At 41.2% G+C, this 24,366-nt stretch overlaps 1 protein-coding gene across 1 annotated transcript; it reads left to right on the top strand.

Annotated features, from left to right (window-relative positions):
- The first annotated feature begins 1,830 nt into the window (after window positions 1–1,830).
- Window positions 1,831–22,797, top strand: IRS2 (insulin receptor substrate 2). Its single transcript, XM_075265278.1, has 3 exons — window positions 1,831–2,087; window positions 2,650–5,782; window positions 20,108–22,797. The coding sequence occupies exons 2-3, from the start codon at window positions 2,746–2,748 to the stop codon at window positions 20,110–20,112; spliced, it is 3,042 nt and encodes a 1,013-aa protein (XP_075121379.1). The 5' UTR covers window positions 1,831–2,087; window positions 2,650–2,745; the 3' UTR covers window positions 20,113–22,797.
- The last annotated feature ends 1,569 nt before the right edge of the window (window positions 22,798–24,366 follow it).

Here is a 24,366-nt window from a genome sequence, read left to right on the forward strand (position 1 = left end):
CAACATTTAAAGAGGACCTATCATATCTTCATCAATGTGCGGTTTTATATACCGCTAGAAAGCCAACAGTGCGGTCAGCTTTCCCAGTATGTGCCACGGTGCTTGAGCTATTTCCCCATTGTCAGAAGGGCGGGCCATATCTCGAACATTGGGGCACATGCCGGAAAAGTAGACGGTGCTGAATTCGGTGGCTTTCTACCGATATATTAAACCGCACATTGATGAGGACATGAAAGGTCTATTTTAATAAGGCACCACAGTAAAACTAGTTTAAATAAAGGCACACCTGTAAAACCTATGGCTAAAATAGGGGCAGATGATAAATACCCCACAGTAAGTCCATGCCATACGCTTTTGGTAACTGATATTGCTGTAGGGGAATCATATAAGCCCTGGTAATAGAATCTATGTGTAGGGTGTTTCGGCAGCCAGATTCCCAGGGATCATCAGCTACATTGGGTTGTCCGGTGAGGCGTGGTGATCAAGGGGTTAAAGCCTGTGTGTTCCCAGCAATGCAATGTGCTAGTAGTACTAGCTGTCTGCTGGGAGAAGCATGACTCATTTTGATCCTGGTAAACAAGTAGGGAGCCTCCCATGTACATTTGTTTACAGACTGCAATGCTAAACGTCTTTCCCATGGTCCTACAGCAGATGTGCTTACTGCAGAGCTGCATGAATATGAATAGGTCAGGACTGCAGCTCCATCCAGTATATAGGCACTGCAGCAGCCCCTCTACTCTCTGGGTGGTATTCTGCCACAACAAGCCCTGATTAATGAGGAGGGGGAGGAGGAGGAGGGGGATCTTCAGCCCTACTACTGAGCATTAACCACTTGCAGCCCAGAGTGCTGCTTTGCAGTACAAACATGAATCACTGCAGCGTAGCAGTCAGCAGGGACATAGCTGCAGAGTGCCAGGCTGCAGCACTGCCTGGCGTCACAAGGGTTAAAGGAAAGCCCCCGCTCACTAGCCAGCCCTGTATTGAGGAGGGGGTCGCACCTGATCATCTATTCTACGCAGTCACCTCAGCACTGTCTGCATCATGGTCACGACGCAGCGAGTGACACAACACTATGAGCTCTCCCCCTCGTGTGAGTCACTTCTACCAGTAGATATGAGTAAGGGGCACACGCCAGGAACCCCGACTCATTTTCCTACGTTGGAAGTTGACAGCTCAGCTAGTGAGGTGGGGGTAGACAGTGGGCGTGGCCGCGTCTGCCCCTCCCCCATACCCTGAGCCGCCCCTTGTGGTGCTTCAGCTCGCTCGGATTTACCCTGCTGTGTATGAGGAGCCGCGGTCCTCTCAGCTAAACCTGCAGGCCATGAATGGGAGTAGGGTGGGAATAAGGACATAGAGTAGACGCTTAAAAAACAACCTGCTGACATGTTCCGAGTGAGTCCCAGTCGCACATGCCTTGCTGGTTGTTCACACACTGCTTCTTTGGCTAGGCTCAAATGTTGCGGCTTGAATGTCGCGTCACTACACGGTGCGACCGAGTCCCAGTCAGACTAGCAGTCCTCGCACACACGTGTTACGCATCGCACACGCAGCCTCTCTGTCCATCATTTACACTGCAGAGCTGTGTTTGTCATGTGCAGGTACCGTGCACCAATGTGTAGTGTACACAGCTCCTGCGATGCACGTGCGGTATCGCACAGCTCACTACCTGCTCGTCAGAACACTGTCACGTAATGACGCAAAAAATAATGAAGAACGCATAATAAATGTCCAGCAGCAGCGGCAGCCTGGCCCCGCCCACACATGCTAATGATCACATGGTCGTGACATCACGAAAGGTCCTTGAGCCCCTCCTCCCCCGCCCCTCGCCTGTGTGTGAGTGTGTGTTTTCACTGTCGGTAACTTGGTACGTCACATGTTGTTTTGCTTCTCTACTTCAGTCAGTGGATGAGATGCGCTATTTACACAGCGAGCGAGCCCAGCACAGCGAGCCCATGGCCGGCAGCCGGAGCTGAGGAGCATGGCTGCCCCTGACAGGACGACTGATGCTTGTTTATTCCCGTGTCACCGCTGCAGCGTCTGAGGCAAACATGTTCTTAAGGAGCTGAGGACTCTCCTTGAGGAGCGCGGTAAGGTCTGCTGCTTGTCTTGTGTATCTAGCATTACTATGGCTCTATTCACTTGTTTACTGCAGCACTGATCTGCCTGTAGCCATGTACTGTCCTCGCCATGAGCTGTACATAGGCACAGACACATAGCAAGTCTATATGTGTATCTATAGATGGGGAGAATGGCTTTATATGTATATATATTACACACACACATGCACAGATAGTCACAGGGACCAGGATTCTCCTTGAGAAGCGCCGTAAGGTCTGCCACTTGTCTCGTGTACACGTCTACATATCATTACTATGGCTTCATTCAGAGATCCCCCTATTTTCTGCAGTAGTGATGCACCGTCCTGTCTAGGATGTAGCATGATGAATAGTTCTGTGTATATAGACTCTATAAATAGATGTACACAAACATGTATATGTAGGATCTGCAAATAGTAAGAGTATCCGCATGTTCTGCACGTATCTACGTCACACTATTATTATTAATAATATATATTGTAAAGGCAATTACAAGTAACCTCCTCTATTTACTATGCCTTTACTCAAGTCTTCTTTTTTATTCTTGTTGAAGGTCAAGGTAGAGCAGGTGGAAAACTACAAATATATTATCTGTCATCATCCCTGCGACTGTACTGAAGCACAGCAGCGGCTGAGAAGTGCGGAGAGGATGGCCAGCCCTCCCACTCCAGGACAGTCAGTTCTCCCTGCTGCTGGCTCGAATCTCAACCACAACAACAACAACAACAGCAGCAGTGTAAAAAAGTGTGGCTATCTACGCAAGCAGAAGCATGGCCACAAGCGCTTTTTTGTGCTCAAGGAACCTGGAGAGGGGTGCCCTGCTGCCAGGCTTGAATACTATGAGAGCGAGAAGAAGTGGAGGAGCAAGTCTGCAGCAGCCAAAAGGGTTATCTCTCTGGACAGCTGCCTTAATATTAATAAAAGGGCAGATGCTAAAAACAAGTACCTGATTGCCCTTTACACTCGGGATGAATATTTTGCAGTGGCAGCAGAGAATGAGCAGGAGCAGGAAAGCTGGTATCGGGCTCTCACAGAGCTGCTTGGCACTGGCAGAGGAGAGAGAGACAGAAACGGCTGTGCAGGTAGTGGGGGATGCTGCTGCTCTGGAACTGCCAGCTGCAGTACAAACTGCAGCAGCCACCTAACACTGAGCGAGGACCCAAACTATGGACTGATAACACCAGCCAATGCAGCTTACAGAGAGATTTGGCAAGTAAACTTGAAGCCCAGAGGCTTGGGCCAGATTAAAAGTCTGATTGGGGTGCATAGACTTTGCTTGTCTGCAAGAAGCATCAGTTTTGTGCGCCTGAATAGTGAAACGCCCTCAGTGACTCTTCAGTTGATGAATATTCGACGATGTGGTCACTCGGACAACTACTTTTTTGTTGAAGTTGGCCGTTCTGCTTCCACTGGACCAGGAGAGATCTGGATGCAAGTTGATGACAATGTGGTTGCCCAGAGCATTCATGAGACTATTTTAGAAGCTATGAAGGCCATGAAGGAGTTGGCAGAATTTAGGCCTCGTAGTAAAAGCCAGTCTTCTAGCTCTAACCCTATAACGGTCCCAGGCAGACGGCATCATACTCAGTTGCCTCCGAGCCAAACTGGATTGGCCAGAAAGACCCGTACAGATTTTCCTCCCGCTTCTTCTAGCGTACCCATCAACCAATCTTCCAGACTCCGCACTGCTAGTGAAGGAGATAACTTAAGTAATAAGACAGTTGTAAGTAGTCCATTAAGTCCTAGTATTCTCCGAGCGCCACTAAGCCGTTCCCATACATTGAGCTTGGGTGGTCGTAATGGGAAACTTTTTCCAGCACCAGGACCCCTTCAACATAGCCGGTCCATGTCAATGCCAGTTCCACGGTCTCCACCATCAGCTGCAAGCCCGATTAGCTTATCTTCTGGAAGCAGTGGTCATGGGTCTGCATCTGACCCTGTTATCCCCCCAAGATCTTCTAGTTGCAATGCCTCAGCATCTGGGTCACCTATTGACACAGGTTTCATGTCTTTGGATGAATATAGTTCTAGTCCAGGAGATGTGGCACGTGCATATTTAAGTTGCAGAAGCGGAACTCCAGATTCTGTTTCAGGTACTCCACCCCACACAGGGGATATTAATGGTTACATGTCCATGGATAAACCGTTTCCAGGTAGCTGTGCATGTCTGTCTCGGCGATTAGAATGCTCAGCTCTGGAAAAGTGTTCCCGAAAAAGAACCTACTCCTTAACCACCCCAGGAAGACAGAAAGTAACAACTCCTCAGCTTTCCTCTGCTTCCCTTGATGAGTCTACTCTGATGCGTGCCACATATAAGGGAAGTCCTGGTCTATTGTCTTCATCTCCTAAACCATGCCACCCCTATCCAGAGGACTATGCAGATGTGGAGATTGGGCGTCATGAGGATGATGGGTATATGCCAATGAATCACAGGGCAGCTACTGTTTCTTCTTCCACAGATTATGTTCCCATGAGCCCAGCTAGTGTGTCAGAACCTCAGCAAATCCTACATCCACGTTTCTGCACTGAGTCCTCTGCAGGTTCTCAGGAGGATTCACCAGATGGTTATATGCCTATGTGGTGTGGTCCAAAAGCACGGCCAGTACCTGTGCACCATCGGCTGTCACCTGCAGAGTCACTCTCATTTACTCCTCCTGATTATTTCTTCATGCAGCCTAAAAATAATTGTTGCTGTCAACATCACACAATGCCATCTCAGACAAATAGCCCTGCCGATGCAGAGCCATATGTAATGATGAGGTCCCCTGCTTCGTCTTCTCCACATAGTCGAGCCATCTCTCGACCTTCCCGACTTGCATTGCGCACACTTCCCAGTATGAGTGAGCATCCTCCGGAACCACCTAGTCCACCTGAAGGGGAATATATTCATATATACTTTGGAGAGGCAAGATCCCAAGATACTCTGCCTTTGCCTCCTCCACCTGCCCTTTCAGACTCTACACCTCAATCTGCTGCTGGAAGTCCATCATCTTCATCATCTGGATCTGAACCTCAACAATCTCCAATTTCAGACTACATGAATTTGGATTTTGGTCCTTTATCGCCAAAGTCAAAAGCCTCATCATCAAACTTGTGTCCAAATTCAGACTATACAGAAATGAGTCCAAGGAAGTCTCCACCACAATCATCTCCTGTGTCTTCAACTGATACTCAAGCATTACCTATAGACAGTACCATTTCTGGTGTGCAACGCCTTACTCTGCTCATGGACCAGATGAATGGGGGCTTTAATCTACATAGTCCTCCCCCAGATCCCAACAAAGGTGCAAAGGTTATTCGGGCAGACTCACAAGGTGGCCGCCGTCGCCACAGTTCTGAGACTTTCTCATCTACTACTCAAGTAACTCCTGTATCCCCTTCCTTTGCACATAGTCCGAAGAGACACAGTTCAGCTTCTGTGGAGAATGTGTCCCTTAGACCTGGAGAGACATTAGAGGCTGTTGAATGTGGTAGTCCCATGTGCAGGGAAACCTCAGCTGGATTTCAGAATGGACTGAACTATATTGCCATTGAGTTGTCGCCCGAAGAGCGAAACCTATTGCTGCTAACACAAGCCTCTTCTAGGGGACACTTACCTGCTCTTGGACTTGCCAGTATGGACATGGGGTCTTATCCAAGCATAGATTTCCTTGGACATAGGATGAAGGGTGCCACCACTGTCAGAGGTGAGGCATTACGTTTTTTTGAATGACTATTTGTAATATGTTATAGTAACTCTGTAGGGTGAAGAACTGTCTATATACAGTACATAACATAATGTGAATACTCTTCTGTTTACTAATGAAATGGTCAAGATGCCGTGCATAGTGTGACAGCTGTGAGCTACTTATTGAGTGCATTGATTCCTCCGTACCATAGGACAGTACAGCTTGAAGTGATACCATCTCTTGTAGGACCTGAATTAAACAGCAGTATTTAATGCAGTTTGTTTTAAAGGGGTTGTCCACTAGGACAGAAATAGCAAAAGCAGTCATCCCCCACTGTCCAATTGATTCCCAGCTCCCCCGCTAGTCTTCACTTCCTGCCCCATAAGAACGCTGCAGCCAATCACTGGTCACTATTGCTGCAGCGACTGCAGTGGTCACTTGTCCATGTAGGGAGCAGATGGCTATATTGTTTTTCCTGACTGGCAACCCCTTTATCTGTCAGTAATGCTGGTTGACCATATTTGAGAGTGTGGTCTGGTCATTTAGTTATCCCATAGCCAGTGCTACTTATTATTTAGAATGGAGCTAAGCTGTCCATGGGGTGCAGCTAAATACTTCTTCTCCCCAATATATACTTGCCTTTAATTCTTTCAGTTTTGATTCAAAACCTAAAAAGCATCCATGGCTGTGTTTACGGAGACCTCAAGGCTTTGATGTCGTTTAACCTCTATCCAGATGGTACATAGACCATTCTCTCTATTCTGCCTGTCAGTGACATGGGAACCAAGAGGTCAGCCATCTCTGTCAGCACTGTTCTTCCAATGCATTACCCCAAAACATAGCCCCTGACACAGAGCTTGGCTTGTTTTCGAGGCTCTATGGAGTTCTACAAGTTCTCCTACCCCATTCTCCCTCTTTAAATGTGAATGGAGAATGTGTTCATCCATATCACATGACTGGTTGTACTAAAAAGGAGCACATTTAGTTTTTTGGCACATAATGATTTCAATTGCCATGTAAACAGTATCCTTGTAAGAGATGACTTGGATAAAGGGCTGGGACGTTGTCACTGGGAAGTTCTTTTCTCTCAATGAATGTATGTTACACAAGATGAAATTCATGTGTCTGAAACCGGTTTCATAAAGCAAGAGTATAAGCTCCGGAAGTGCCATGTAATCCTCTTTTGTAAGGGAAAGGTTAAATAAGCGGAATATTTCCACTCTGACTGCAGATAGTGTAGACTTATGGAGGGGAAAGTGTGAATGACTCCTTAGTCTGCCGTCTACAGTTACATTGTAATTCGCATATTGTTTATTGTGACCATTTCTGAATGTCTTCTTTCTGCCGCTCTTTGCTTGTCAGTGTCACCGCTTTCCCTGCTCCACCATTGAAGAGCGGCTTGTCAGAGATTAGCATTGAACGGGGAGGGGTTCATTATTGTTTTGCTTTGTAAAAGACTCTTGTGAATTGCGTACTAGTCGTGTTTTTTGTTTTTTTTTCTTCTCCAAGGGGACCTGCTAGTGGTCTGCCCGCGTAGTAAATAAAGGATCTCGGTCGCAAGCCTGCATAGCATATAATGAGAAATATTAAGAAATTCCACCTAAATGAAAGGTGCTAAATATGCAGAAAATCAGATTCTTGTAGGGCAGCGGTTTCTGTAGTAATTCCATAACGCCTTATAGGAATTCTACATTTTATAATTGAAGAGATTTCTTGACAGCCTCTGCTTTACCTCTTTGTACAGTAATTCTACCCTTCCCCCTACTTGTTTACCTTAAACTTCCCCCCCTCCTCTGAATCCAGGCACCAGACTGTGCTGTACTCTTCTCATTCATCCTTCACTAGAGCTCAAAGCTGTGGTTGGATTCAACCCACTAGTGCCAACAGCCTTGGCATGTTAGTATTCTCAGCACTAGCTGAAATTGCTTTAGTCTTTCTATGTATTTTGGATATGTAGTATTGTAATGGATCAAGTTCCAATATTACCAAATGCCAATTCTATTTACACTTGATATTTCATTGTATGATCTGTCTTATTATCTTCTTAGTGTCTAATAGCATCTCTATTTTCAGCTTTCACTATATCAATATTTTCCAAGCAGGACTCATTGAAATCTCATAAGGGCTGCTCACGTTTTTAAAGGGTTATCCCCATGTAATAAAATGATGGCTTATTGCTAGGATATACCATTCACTTATGACCGGTGGGGGTCTAATTCTTAACCCTCTCTGATCTTGAAAATGCAAGTGCCACATTTCTGCTTTAGTACTGTGCCCCCTTTCATTTCTATTTATTTTTTCTCTTTTCCCTGGCCATGATCTAACTAAATTGGGCCAACTGCACAGCAGAGTAGTGGGTGCTGCTTTGCAGGAATAGCTTAGAAGACACCTGGATTCTCAGCATTGGTGAGGGGTCCAGAGGTTGGACAACTACCACTCATAAAGCAATAGCCTATGCCAGCTATATGTATTGCTTTACAAGATGGAGCTCACAGTTATTGCGACAATTATAGAGGTTTCCCGGGGGGTATTTTTTGGTAAGGGTTCACCATGGTTTAAAAAAGGCTGGAATTTCTGCCATACATTGAGAAAATGCAGCGTTTTATGCTCTCAATCTGATTCTAAAAAATGGCAATCAAAAGGCAAATGCTCAGTCATCAGTTTGAGCTTGGTACGTGAGTCTATATGCTGTAGCTTGTGGCCTAAAGCCCTTCCCAGGCATGAATAATCCTTATTAGCTGAGCGTAAACTGATTTGTTTAGAAGTGTAAGCACATGGCAAGAGCGCAGAATGGACAGATCCTATCCCAGTAATGCAATTCTTGTGGATATAGTTCACTATGGTTCAGGTTATTTTACAATATTAATTAATTCAAGGAATTCAGTAAAACCATATTATTAGTGGAAATACAAAGGGTGGGGGGATTAAAAGTAAACCTTTTTACAAATCTTTTTATCTACGAACAATTGTAGAGGTCCAAAATGAAAAGTAAAACTTCACCTTACAGGCTGCTATAAAATATATAATATTTTCACAAATTTCATTTTGGCCACTTTCCCATAATCCTCTTCTGATCTCTTGTATCCTGAGCGGTATTATCAGAATTCAGGGTTTGTCTCTGCTGACAAGGTACTGGATGTTAAATTTTGGGCAGTCCTGCAAAGTCCCTACCAATAAACCCTTTAATAGCCATATATACCAGCATTCAAGTCCCTGTAAAACTGGGTTCCCACAACTGGGCCAGAAACAACCAATGACCTTTTTGTACATTGGTCTGGTATCTGTAGCCGGCCAGAAAAACATTGCATCTAGCGTTTTTTCCTTTCTGGACACCATGGAAAACCATTCTGGCTTCAGTTTCCCTCCATGCAGTTGTGATCCTACCTTAAAGCTCTATTGCTACTCTTGTGTTGCATTTTCTCAGAAAGTGCAGTCAGCAGAACTATTAATGTTTGGCAAAATGGGAATGTACTGACAGGCCCAATACAAGTCAGTAGGATCCAGAATCCAAGGAAGAGATCCTTAGAAATTTAGCATATTACTGTGCCTTTACTTTGCTTACTAACAGATGGGGAACACTAAAGTGTAAAAGGAGACTCCTAACCTCAACATGATTTAGTAGAAGATTGTTTTGTTACTGCTGAGATGCATTATGTATTATGTGAGCGACAGGCTAACACCCTGAAATCTCATTAAAATTGTCCAAGAAACCTCCGCTTAATGACCTTGGCTCATTGTTTGTGTTAGCCTATTATAAGGGATCTTTCCCTTTAATATTTTGTGCTCGGCCACATAATCCCTGATCATTTGCCTCTAGACACTGTGACTGAGATTGGGATCTTGACAGAACAGTAACATGCCCTTATATAGAACCTTCTATTGAGCTGAAATCTAAGCAGTGCATTCTTTAGACCTGGCCATGTCACATCTATGGGACTAGGAGAAGCTTGGGCTCAGGCTGCTCTGCAAGTACTCTGGATTTGGGGATGTTAGTATGTCCCCCTCATTGTGGTGGAGGCATATTGTATACACAAGAGAATGAGACAAGACCACACTTTCTACATGTGACATCGTCTATACTGGAGACAAATGACTTGTAACATATAAGAAATTGATTGAGAGTGTAATATGAGCTGGACATATTTTTACCTTTCTGTCTGGTCCAGATTGTCTATTAATGATATATAATGTGCCAGCCCAGTCACAGGCAGAAACAAAAATCTGTTATAAAGTGGAAATGAAACGAGTCAGACTAAATGCTTGAAACTGGCCTTATCTAAATGTGTACTATATGGTGGTACACACTGCTTTGTATTGCACCAAAGCCTAGCATCCTATAGAACCTGCCACCAGTTTCTACATGCTTTTTTTTTTCATCACATTTTTTTTTTTTTTTTTTAAATCCCTTCATCACTCTAGGAACCAGTTTTCCCCAAAACGCATCAGGGGGTGTGAACGTAGCTCAACTGATTCATTTTTGAAGCGCAAGATCCAAAATAAATGCCTGTGGTTGTCTGCTGGGCACATTGAAGGAAATGCATAAGGCCTGGACTCCTGACATTGGCAATAAATGGGCCTGATGGAGCTAGACAGACCGTTTATGTGTGGGGCCCTTACATGTGGATTTTGTTTAATATTTAATATTCCAAAATACATGGTTGGATTATATATTTCACATTAAATCCATGCAATACCCCAAAATAGGATGTAAACTATGAAACCATAATATTCTTGGTCAATCGAGGTAATAAGACACTAATAAATGCACATACATATAATCCAGACCTAACAGAAGGCCCTGTCATTTATATACATACCAGCTTACATATACTATAACATTTAGACCAATACAACCAGAGCCTTCCCCAACTATTGGTCTGTATTCACATTATACTTTGATATATCTAAGTGTATTTATATATGGAATATTGTTCAGAGTATAAGAATATAATTTGTTTTTATTTGTTGCCTAGTTTGCTTTCAGTGCTTTTTGTTTCTGGTGACTTTTACTGAATTTTACCTGACTAGTGCAGCTAGATGGTTGGGCACAGAACTTGCAGTCTTGGGTTCCTCCAATACAAACAATTACACTTTATATGATTTATTTGTTCTGTTACTTGTCCATAATGCACTTAAGAAATGTAAAAAAAAAACTCCAGGGCAATGGGTAAAAACAATCTCCCATTTCTGTTTAGTGTTATACATTTTTATATTTGACAACCAGTGCTATAGTAGGGGATGATAAAATGCAAAGAAAGACTTGTCTTTTGTTTGTTAGTCAACACTTTGGTGTCCTTTTTGGTAGTAGTGTTTTATTTATTCCAGAAATTTTAGAGGTGTTCTTTACTCTGAGGAGGAATGGTCACGGGAATAAAGCCTGACAAGCCTCAGATTGTGTTTTGTGTTGTGAAACATGGCTGACATGTGACTGAGGGATGTCCTATGCCGCAGTCATGCTAACCATTCTGGTCTGGCTTGTACTGTCCTGTCACAGCAGGATGAGTCTGGTGTGTGAGCGCTTCAGCTAGCACTGCACAAAGATCTTCTCTTTCCACCGTATTATTCCCTGGTTTTACAATGGACGTCCTCAGTGATACAGTGTACATTTTTGTTTAACTCTGGCAACATTGTTTCAGATGATAAATAATAGATTGGCTTAATATGGTAATTCCTAGAGCTTGTCTGGGAGGTTGCCATCACTGTCTGGTTCAGCAAGAGGCTTAGAAAATTGGTTGCACATTTGTAGGAACATCTGCGTAACTGGCATACATCAATGACCACAAAAAGCAAGAGCCTTTTCTTTTTTTCCTAACATTTCTGCAGCCAAGCATAGACAACACTATTTATTACATAAGCTTTTTTTTTTCTCTATTTCACCTTTTAGGTGATTCTTTTACTATTTTTGTTTAGCGAAGGGTGTACTGACATCTTTACTAAATCTTTTCAAAGTTCTGCTCCTCTATACAAGCAAAAATGGCAAAAAACTAATGGAATTGCTGGATTAGACTCCATTGACTACAGTGGAGCTTCCAACTCAGATGTGAGCATGGCCTATTGTAGAACGTAAACTTGTACAAGCCAGGAGTAGGGTATGTTCATATATGCGGCGTATCCGTTTCATGGGGAATAGTTTATATACTAATACATACATTTTAGGCCTAAAATTCCTGATCTCTTGGTTTTGCAGGGGTTTAGAAGTGGTTGCTATATATTGGGTGTTTCTGACTGATCTAAAAACTGAACTGGGGAAAAGATGAGAAGATGAAGCCATTCTGTATTTTGCTACTGTAAATATGATTCTCGTGAGGGTTAAAAAGCTTAGTGTTTCTGGGTAAATACAGTCACATAGCAGCGTTTAGGATAAATAGTGTCAGGATATTGTGAATAGAGTGTTTGTTCTACATTCAACCTAGAACAATTGTTGCTTAAGGCATAGGAAGTGCTTAGCTTGAGGATTGCCTCCGATTACTTTGAAGATATCAGGACAAGCTGACGTTCACGCACTCGAGTATAAACAGCGACGTGCACGTTACATATATTGTATACAAGAAGTCACCGTCAATAGGCCATCAGAGGACTTCTGCACAGAAATTCTGTCTTCCGTCCTTTTGACATGGCGTTAAATACTGAATTTAACGTGTAATGGTCTGATCCAATCTTATAGAACACAAGGGTGCTTAAGTTTTGTTTTTTGTTTTTCTTTTTTTTTGGATGTTTTTGGCTGTTTAAGTTTGTGAAAAAGCAAAGCTGTATATAGCCACTAATGCTGCCGAGCTATTTTCCCAACCATGAGAACTTGAAATTGGAATTTATGATTCATAACTTTCTTCTAGCGTTTGACAGATGCTCCAAACTAGCTTGTGAGGAATGCAGGCGGGTACTAACTTGAAGACTGTTTCAAAGAGAGGTGATGTATAATAAAAAAGACTTCAAAGAGCAGCGAGAAAGCAGCAATATAACCAGCAATAGCACAGCCATTAGTCTGCTAGCATAGACAATGAGTTGCCCACACTCCTGGATAGGGCTAGCTTGTTTGATATATATGTTGCTACCTATTCATCTACTTAGTGATATGTAATGACACTCCTTGAGACACAAGTTGACTTCTCCTTGGCAGCAGCGTCTCTGACAGATGTAATCTACAGCTTAGTGTTTGCTAAGGCTTATTATCCATACTCGATTCCATGGTGTAACATATACAGTATATGTAGTGCTAGTTGTAACACATCATAAGCAAGGTCAGATGAGACTAACTGCAAATGAATTGGGCATGGCAAGGGTACAGGATGTATAAGGAAGGTCATATGACATTTGGAAGGTGACTGCTAAAACAGCAAAAAAAAAAAACAACCCATGGCATATGGTGTTTCTTTTTACTGGCTGGGGTGTTTATGAGCTGTATAGCACCCAATGCAGTATCCACATCCTTTATATCTGAATAAAAACCCCTCATAATGTAGTCCTTGATCATTAAAAATAGCTGCAATGAAGGCGAGGAAGGATGCTGCCCTTAAAAGACCCCGGGCTTTGCCTGTGAGTTCAGGATTAGACTGTGCTGAAGCTCAGCATGTGCACACTGCCAAAATTGTATTCAAGGTCACTGCATGTCTGAATGAAGTGAGCTAATCTGTTTTATTGGGAGTGTAAAGGTACTTGTTCTCAGTGCATGTCATTATGCATGAGCAGATGTGAGGACTGCAGGTCAGGGGTCAGTATTTTTGGCTTCATCAAGTAGGAAGAGAAGTGAATGAGTTTGATATAGTTTTACAATGCTATCACGCCCACACTGCTTCCTGTCTGTAGACTATAATGCAATGTAATATTTAGGACTATGAGACGCTATATACACCCTCATTGTATGAAAGGTGTCTGAGAGTCCCTTGTGAGAAAAGAACATTACATATGCTTGAGCCCTTTACATTTGTATGTCCTAAGACTTACTGATAGGAAATGTAGATATTGTATATTGTGAGCCCTTTGTGGGACAGTGACTGACATTTATATGTAAAGCGCTGCAGAATATGATGGCACTATATAATTAAGCAAAAAGGAAATTCTATTGTATATTATATATAATATGTTTCTGTACATTGGCTTTGGTTCAGCAAAGGCCACTAATATTGATTATAACAATGTCCTTTGACGATAAAGCTTCAGAAATCCGTGTTGAACTCCACCATGATGCTGTGTATATCAGACTTATCAGAACTGCATTGACATCCAGTATTTGGTTTTCTTATCGATTATTGGATTATTTTCCATTTTTCTTATTACTTGTCTGCCTTGCTGCCTGCATGAATAGAGAACAATCCATGTGAGGTGTAATGGTAAAACCTCCATTGCGCCTCCTGTGATTGCCTCGCACCACCTCTACATTATTTATGGAGGAGGATCTTCCATCTTAGAATTTCTTCCAATCAGCGGAGGGTTAGTGTTATTGTTTACATTGGCCCCATCCATATCTTGCAGGAGAACACTTCCTTCCTCAGCAGATGGCAGCCTCAGGGCCATGCACCTGCCATGACAAGCAAGTCACACTAGTAATCTACCCCAGCGCTGCTGCTGACAATAGGCTAATGATTGCATGCCATCTGCCTCCCAGGCCTACGACAAAATAGAGGAAGAGATTTCTTCTTTCCACAGACAATAATGACAATGCAAGTGAGATTACAGGACAGTGCAGGGCTTGATCCAAGCTCAGGACTGTCACTTTCATTTGGCAGTGAAGGACCCCGGGGAATTTTCTGCAACCATGTGAAATATTATTTATGGGTACATTTCATTCAGTCTTGTGTGTGTGTAGGTATATATGAGAGTCAAATTATCTGTATGTAGAATAGTAACATTTCTGTTGGCTCCTTCTCATGTCCGCGCTTTCCACACAAGTTTGCTGTCTCCCCAGTCATTGCTGCGCAAGGTTGAACGTGTTATGTGAGTGTGAGCAAAAATGGCGGCCTCACTTGTGATTTGCATGAATGAAGAGCAACTGGGATTAGTTTTTGTGATCTGCGGATGTGTCTGGTATCAGTAGACTTTGAGCACAGTGGGGAGAATGTGTTTTGTCATGAAGTATAGGAAGCCTGCACAAGTGTCAGCCATGAAGAGGGTGCCAGAGGCCTGTCCACGGCTTACGACCACATTGAGTGTGCATGTCAACTGATTTTGCTGGATAAGACGCGTGACGGTGGATTATTTAGACAAAGATTCACGACTAATAAAAAGGGGAAGATAGAGAAAACAAATGTTGAAAATTAGTGGAATGTATTTTGTTTTCTGACAGTTGATTTCAAGCAAGTCCTATAACTAGATTGCATATATATATCTATATAATATATTTAGATACTATCTTTACTTTGTGTACCATGATCCTTTCTAATCGACATTCGGAAAATTCAAAGAAAGCAATCCAGCCTTCACCCTCTTGTCCCGACTATGGTGCACACTTTAAGGCCGGTCAAAGTACAGTTGCAGAATATTTGTAGTAAACTGCTTGCAGACTGGAATGTGTAATCTTGTGGAGCAGGTTCAAAGGGTTCAGAAAAACAAGCTGGAATTCATCATTTCACCAGGTCGACATTGCACGCACTTGCTGGAGGAAACCGTTTTGGGTTTCCTTTATGTAACATAAAAACACTAAATGCACAAGTATGTGTGTGTGTGTGTATATATGTATATATATATATATATATATATATATATATATATATATATATATATATATATATATATATATTATATACATTTATACACACACTGTATATTTATATTTTTGTATATTTTAGTTGTGTATTGTCTGAAAGTCTGTACACATTACCTTGAAAGAGAGAGAGAAAAAAAAAAGGATGAAAAAATGTACTTTAAAAATTGGTTCAGATTGGTAGGTATAATTTGGGATTCCATGCCTTTTTTTTTTTTTTTTGTTATATCGGTACAGTTACTTGAGATTAGCTAAAAATAACCTCCAGACTGGAGGTGCACTCTCATGTTACTTAAGGTTCTAGTTTAGACAAGGTAGCGCTATGGGTTCCTTGAAATAGGCCAAGATGTTCTTGCTAAATTTAAAAAAAAAAGTTGAAACTTCACCCAGAGTTTGTACAGTATTAAGTCGGATTATATGACGCATGGATTAGGCATTGTTGAGCAGCTTGGTTTAATGGAAAGGGTCAGAGATGGTGGCATTAGTGTAATGCTGAACTGGCTGATACCAGTATCTGCAGGGAAAGTTCACTGTAACTCACAAGACACAAATAAGGCCCATGTAATATGACTTCCCAAAGTCACACACTTGTGACAAACTCTGCATAGTACTCTCAGTAGGGGTTGATAGAATTTACTGGCCGAACTCTCATAGATGGTACGGGCCCTAAATGCTGAACATATTTCGCCATTAGTTGTAGACTATTACATATGGAGCTGAAGTCTGTAGGCTGAGTGACACGTAAGATCGAGGTTACTGCAGGATAAGTTTCACATCCCATTCTGCACATATTTGCTGAGCAAACTCCAAGCTGTCGTTTGAACTTCTCATGAGCCATGTTGTGTTTGTGCCAGAAGCCTACAAGGAGCACTCTACCATAATAGCACGCATTCATTCATTCCTACATACGTAGATGTTACAGGGCACCTGTTTAGTTATTTTTTTATTTATTTTTTTAAAATAAAACTCCAGTTTTTTAGTAGTCTGGTGTCTGCTATGAGTCGCATTAAGAGTATAACATGAAAAACTATAAATATTCAATAATGTCGCTGAAAGTTGTCCTTCTGGTACATTTAGCATAAGCTACTACTCCTGTCAAACATGGGTTTAAGTGGCTGTTCCCTTTGGATGTTGTCTTTTTACTAGAGACATAACATCTTGTGGCTGCTGAGACATGTAGTGATCAGCTGTGGTCTGCGAAGAAACCTGGCAGCAAGTATTTTAATTCCACTGCAGTAGATCTATAAGGAAAATGAAGCGTTGTGCAGTTTACATTGAGGCTGAGTTACTCAATGGCTTATAGGTATGCATGGTGGCTCAGCGGGCCCTTGTCTGGTAGTGCTGGGAACCTGGGTTTAAATCCAACTTCTTACAACCACTGCATGGATTTTGTGTATTCTGTTTGCTTGGTTTTTTTTTCGGGCGTCTTCATTCACTTTGTCACAGTTCCTTGTGTATGTCTTTGAGACTAGATTGTACCCATTTCTCTATTGACCCTCCTACAAATTTTTGAACTGACAACTAGGTGTTACCAGTTGTATGTCCCTGTAATACTGTTTAATCAGAGGTACCAGTGCCAGACTGTGGACAAGCACCTTTGACAAAGCAATGGTAACGCCCAATTCTCAATTTATTCTTGAACGGCACAACACCAAGCTGTAAGATAAGACGATAAAGAATAGTTAGAAATACAGGTATTTACTAAGGAGGTATTCAGACTTCCGCTCGCCCTGACTCTGCCGAAATTGCAGAAAAATCACTTGGAGAGGGCTTGCATATGGTCAGTTTAAAAACTCATTAATTTCAATTGGTTTTTAAAGCAAACCGCTGGTGTCCATATGCAGCCTCTCTGCCGTGAAACCGCTTTTTCTGCACAGACTCAGTCGGACATGCAGGACTTTGTGTCTGTGCAAAAAAAGCGGTTTCACGGTAGCGAAGCCGCATACGGACTCCGGCGGAATCATGACGAGCGGAGCAGCAGTGCAAGTATGAACGCCACCTAAAACGGATATTTCAGCAGAGTGAAGTTTCTGGAACTAGACCTTTTGAGCATTGCTTACCAGATTGGAGCAGCCTTTTCGTAGCCTCCTCCACAAATATTTGCATCAGTAAATCTCCAAATTTTTTTATTTTTTTTTTAAGAACTTAGACATGCATTTAGCTCCAGGTTGACATGAACATAAACACCAATGCGAGAACCAAACAAGCTTAAATGTTTTCCTTTGAATGGAAAGCTATTAGCATTTTTCCCTGCTCTTATGAAAAATAGATGTTTTGCTGGCTTCTGGTGATGTGTGTCTTCATTGAGAGCCCTGGGGCTGACACAAAGCTAGACTGTCAAACTGAGATTGTGTTTGCATAGTAATCTAACCAGAGGCTAATTGCTAAACCCTCAGTGATGGGCTGGGACGCTGCCGCAGCCTAGGACAGCCTTCCTTTCATACGCTCTCCCAGTCCTCATATACATAGATTTGTTGAAAATACAGACATGGGTCATTTCTTTCAAAAAAAAAAAAAAAAAAAAAAGCAACGCACTTTTTTTCAGCATTGGATTTCTGGGAAAGACTTTCCTGAGCAAAAAAAAAAAAGATCTCCAAAAAGTCTTGGGCGGTTCTAGTTTGTTGGTTAGGTGCATGCAAGGACATCTGGAAGTTTGACAATGTCCTAAACCACTCCGTTCAGTGAAGGCTACTGTACTAGTAAAGCCCATTACTTAGAAAGTTCTCCTTGAAGTGTGTTTTTGCTTTCGTCATTAAAACCGAGTGACTCGATAAAGACGTATTAAAGCCGTGTTTGCATAGTGGCTTTATTTTCCATAGTTTGCCTTTGTCTGACGGAATCTCCTTCTGTACACAGAGTGAAGGTGATAGTCATTGACTGTTCCAAGCCATGAGGCTCGAGATGTTCCCACGTCATCAGAGATGGATCTGATGCAAATATTAATGTATTGTTGACCAAGGACATGATAAATCAACATCACATTCATTGTAACTCCAAGTGATATATAGCATCTAACTCTTGTGTATAGCTGAGCAAATAGACAAACTTTGAGCAACTCCTTTGGCAAACTGTATCTGTCAATGCAGAATTCGGACAGGAAACACGGATTTCCCTATTTTCCTTTTGTGGGACAGATGGGTAACAGTAAAAGCATCAGGCAGCTGTTAACCTGTGTCTGATCAGGAGGACAGTAGGAAATACCTTAACCCCTTCAGCTTCTTCTGCTGTTGTCCTCTGCATGCAGGTTAGGGCAATGACTAGTAACACTGGGATGTTTTTATTATGCCCACTAGTGATACCTTATAGTGGTTTTATTCTGTCGTTTACACTAACCTGGCCTTTAAATAGTTAAGGGTGCTTTGGATATTTTGTAATGGGTTTCTATATGAATGTTTGGATCTTGTTTCCTTTGCATTTCTAGTATTGTTCGTGTCTCATAGACGGCACAGTGAGTGTGATTTCTTAGTGGATTAGCAGGTTCAGGTGAGACATGCCACCGCGTTGCGTGCTGTAACCTGATCGCAGGTGAATAATTCACAAACACTTCTGGAAAGCACTTTAGGGAAACAAATATTTTCAGCCGTTCTAGTGAAGTGTAATTTACATGCTTACTTGACTTTAGAATAAACCACTGCAACATGTTCCTTTTTGCATTTGCACTGAAGAGAAGCTTTTTTGGAGGAAAACCATTTCCCATAAATTTTTAGCTTCATTTTTGTTGATTATTTTATGTCGGAAATAGTTTTAGGATGTTTTTTTACATACTGTAGGTTAGTGTACTTTTTATAGTTGTATCCATATACATTAGATTAATATTGGGTGAATTCACTTGTTCTTAGCAGGGTCACTTGACCATCTACTGCGTTTTCCGTTTCACTGACTCTTTCCCCCTCCCCAGTGGCAGATGTTTAGGGGAGGGACAACAAAAGGACTGGAGGTGTTGGATTTCTACATGAACAATTATTTGTTGTTTTTTTTGGTGTTTTTTTTTTTAAACTTTTTTTATTTTAAGTGAGAGAACCAGAGCTGACTTACAGCGACTTATTCCCCTCTTCTCATTGAAAACACATGCACGCTCCACTGACTCCAAGGTGCATGTGTGTAGAGGGGTTAGAGAGATAACTTGGCCAAATGAGTATTCTTTTAAAGGCAAGTTCACATGGGTTTTTTTGGTCCAGAACTCCGCCTCAGGTTCTGGACCAAAATACGGGTAGCTACGACTGGATGCCGGTGCAGTGCACCGGCATCCAGTCACGCACTCCGCTCCGGATTAGGCCCAAATGAATGGGCCTAGTCGAGAGGGAGGCGAATCCGCCTGAAAGAATGAGCATGTCGCTTCTTTTTCTGGGAGCTGATTTCAATTGGAGACGTCTTTTTGGTCAGGATTTTGAGGCGGATACGGCCTCAAAATCCTGACCAAAAAACCCCTGTATGAACTTACCCTAACAGTTTCCAGAGCTGTATGGTCGCCTTACCAGATCTCACAGGAATTTGTTTCCACTACAGGCCCTTGTGATTAACCAGTCGGTGGCAAGGAAGCTGTCCTTATTTATATGTATACTGCACTGACCATATACTAAAGTTTATTTATTAAATGTACCTACTAAGCCTGAAAAGCGACTAACTATTCCTGCCTTTTATTTCAGATTGAAGGCGTGAGCTGAAAACCTCACCACACTACAGAAGTTCTGCGGGCCTACATTGTGACCAAATGCTGCTAAAGTCTCACTCCTTCCGCTCCTGCGGTTTGAATCATTTCCGCTCAGGTACACAAGTGGTGGACATGCTTCAGAAAGCTACCATGACACAAACCTGCTTCTTTGTAACTGAATGGCATTATTTTTCACATGGATGACACGAAGACTAACCATGTACTTTAAAGTCCACAATGAATGACGAGGCCTTCATCAAACTTCCTTATTTATTATTCAGTAGACTGGGACATGGCAGTAACATCAGACTTATTGGAAATGAAGAGTACCAGTTGCCCTACCTCAGAAAACAAATAAAAATAATAAATTAAGAGGATTTTTTAAAACTTTGGTTGTGCAATGAAGATTCTGAAGACGTTGTTCAGCATTATTATATGATAAATTTACACTACATTGCTTTATGGATCAAAATGATTGGCTGCACAGTTTACTTGGGAAATGGACATACCGTGGCGACAAGTGACTAGGGAACTTTTTAAAAAGAAGAGATGTTTTGGTGCACACATGCTGTTCACGTTTCGAAAGTGGACCAAAAATATTACTAATGGACATATTTTCCTGATATGCTAACAGCTGCATGTACTAAATGGTTCCTTAGAAGTTCACTTTCTCTAGTCTAGCAGATTACTATATGTACAATAATAGTAGCCAGTGAAAAATGGGGATTTCTTTTAATGGTGATACATAGGTTGTGAGGCTCAAGCAACCAGAGATTTTAGGCGCTGCCACCTACTATTGTCATGTCCTAATAACTTCCTCACCTTTTAGGTACTTTTTAGTGTATGCTACATTGATTTTCAATATTGATTGTAAGAATACATACACACATACAGGCGTACACCTAGCTGCATTGCTCTTAACCAAAAATTTCCATATGTTTTACATTGTGGAGTGTTTTATCCTAAGTAATGCGCTGTTACAACACTGAAATGATCAGCCTGGCCACTCGGCATGGTTCTTCCTGGTTGAACAAAACACTGCAGTAATGTCTTGTGGAGGCCACAGAGTCCCTGTTTGAGATGTGACTATTTGCATTATCACAAAGCAGCACATGCACTTTTTGTTGGTTTTCGGTATACTGGAAAATGCACTGTTTGCAACATTACATGTCTCGCAAAGTGCTGCATTCTCAAATATCAATATTTTACAGCCTATTTTTAGATAAAAATTTTATGACAAATCTTTAACGAAAGAGGCCATAGCTTGTTTTTATCTGGTACAAATAAAGAGCGTGCCCATTTTTATTGCAAGAAGTTTCCTCCCAATCTTTAATGTCACAATCTTGCTGAATGTCTGTGATTATATGATTTTTTTTTTTCTAACATGCAAACAATCTGGGATATCAAGGCTGACGGTGGCGGGCAACAATTAATGGACAAAATCATTTGCTTGGCTTTGAACAATGGATTTTGCCTACATAATGATTCAGTGGAAAAGCTTCATGTCTTCCTACTTGCTCAACAAAAGTCTTACTAACAAGGATTGTATTGCCAGACAAAAGTGAATGTAAATTCATATCTTTTTTCTATTGCTCCTTTTTATAGTTTGATTCTTGTTGGAAGAGGAAGGTAGTGCTTCTTAAAATCATGTACAAGATATTGGCCTGATTATGTATAGTGTAGTTTTCTATATAAATATAATGTAAAGATGTTAAACTTTCTAAACTATTTTGGCCTAACTCCAAATGAATTAGAATGAATATTTGCTACGTACAGACCATAACGGCACTGATCATTGTTACCTGCTGACGTCAATATTTCATTTATACTGAAAACGCGTCGAAATGTCTCGAAGATTGATTTACTAGAATAGTTGGGCAAAAGAGGCTTAAATCGGGTTCAACTCTGCTCTGCATAAGGCATATGCAATATAGAACTCTGAAGTTTAGTTTACAGAATGCAACCAAAATGTACAGGTTTTGCAGAAACACCATAATGTATATTTAAATCTTTGTATGTTCTTGCCCAGTGTCCCTTAAATTTAAAATATTTTGCTATTGTAAACTTAAAAGTTATCAAACAGTATTTTATTCTTTCTCTACTGGGTACATATTGTTTCTGAATATCAAGACGTTAAATATTTCAATCATGATATGACAAGAGACTTAACTTATCTTGCAGTGTCTTCCGATGTACAGTACTAAAAAAATATATATATATATATATATATATATATATATATATATATATGTGAAATTCCTATAAATTAATGATAAATGATTTGATGCTGCTGGAGACAACAAACAAAAATAGGGTAGTGCATTGTATGTAGTCTGTATTGATCTTGGATGCTGTCTTAATAGCCATATGCAATAAATACATTATTTATGATAGGATGTTGAGCGTGCTTTCTGTGGATTTGTAACTTCGAAAATGATATTCTAATAATTTATTCTTACATTTTGATTATGACGACATTGGGATTACGGTGTGCACCGCTACAGTTAATGTTTGCTATAATTTATTATATTCATTATTAAAACAAAATGACAAACGGTACTATGTCAGTTCTATATAGTCCATATATATATATATTTTTTGTTAAGCTTTTACCATTTGCTGTTCATGCTGATGAGCATTTTCTTTTGCCACCTTTTTATAACAATAAAGATATGGGTGAATTTGTAAGTAAACCGTTCTCATCTGCTCTCAGGTTTCACTTTTTTTTTTTTATTAGACATTAATGGTGTAAAATTTATCACTGGATTTACTCAATGGTTTAAAAGTAAAACTGTCTCTGCGCCCCATTGCAACCAATCGTAGCACAGCTTTCATTTACCGGTGCAGAATACAAAATGAAAGCTGTGCTGTGACTGGTTGCTTTGGACATGTAAGACACATTTGCTTTATTACAGTTTTAGTTTATCTGAACCAAAGTCTGTAAACTACTCCTGCACCTCATCCATTACTTTGGTCCCATTTAGAGATGAGCAAATAGTATTCGAAACTCTAGTTTCGAATACCTCGCTCCATAGGAATGAATGGAAGCAGCCGGCGCTTAACCCCTTGGTGTTCAGGCGCTTCCATTCATTCCTATCGGAGCAAGGTATTTGAGACTAGAGTTTCGAATACCATTTGCTCATCTCTAGTCCCATTTTGTCTTATATGGCAATTAAAACTGATAAATATATGAAGATAAAATGTTGTGCGTATCCCAGGAGATCAGCCAAGCTCTTTCCCCTGTATCCTGTCTGAAGATTATGAAGATCTGTCCTCTTTTCTAAACTTCACCCTGTCTATTCTACAACTAGGCCAAAGATGGCCATTCACATAAGATGCAGACCTTTAGCAGATTCAGCTAAACCTGATGAAATTTGCTTGGAATCTAATGTTTCTGGTGGTTATATAGTTAATAGTAAATGCTACTGACCTAAAATAAACCGGATGTGCCAGCGATCTACAGCTAAGCATCTCTTGTGCATGGGCAATTTTAGATGAAACATATTCAGGGATGATTAACCCTGTGTTCTCTTCTGGATTTTCTACAAATTTGCTTGGGGCAGGATCATGGAACAGGGGTAGACCACCTTTGCCACTCCAACTATTTGTATTGTAAAACTACAACTCCCAGCATGCATACTTGCTCATCTGTTATTGGAACTCCCATGGAAGTGACTGGAGCATGTTGGGAGTTGTACTTTCACAGCAGCTGGAGAGCTAATTGTTGCGGACACCTGATGTAGAAACTGCTAACATTGAAGCCTAAAGTTTGCACAGATGCAAGTGATCCAAGTAGTCAGTCTACGGAGACTATTACAGCTGAGACTGTGCAATGAGGAAATCTACAAAAACCCAGCACATAAGGTTATACGAGTATAAGACTACATGCAGGTAACACATTTATTCCTATTTTATGGCAGCATTTGCTAATTTACACTTCTTTATAGAGACATATTTTAATACTTACAGAATATGTTTACTCTGTGAAATTACATTTTCCCATCTAGCCTTTGACCTTGGGGTGGTGAACCTGATATATTTTTTAGTAGGTCCCAAATGCAATCCTTGACATAAGTAAGGGGAAAATAAATAACTTTTATATAGCATCAACATGTTCCGCTGCACTATATAAAAGAGGGTACTGAACAGACAGTATTTGACATTATAATGTGACAAAGAATTAATGTGTCAAACAATAGGACTGTGCTTGCGAATACTTACAATCAATGGGGAAATGGACAGACTTAAGCGGTA

This window comes from Leptodactylus fuscus, chromosome 2, assembly GCF_031893055.1.
Source record: "Leptodactylus fuscus isolate aLepFus1 chromosome 2, aLepFus1.hap2, whole genome shotgun sequence".
Taxonomy (NCBI): Eukaryota; Metazoa; Chordata; class Amphibia; order Anura; family Leptodactylidae; genus Leptodactylus; species Leptodactylus fuscus.

Excerpts from the sequence above, each read along its gene's own strand:
- IRS2 (XM_075265278.1), top strand. The coding sequence starts at position 2,746 with ATGGCCAGCCCTCCCACTCCAGGACAGTCAGTTCTCCCTGCTGCTGGC.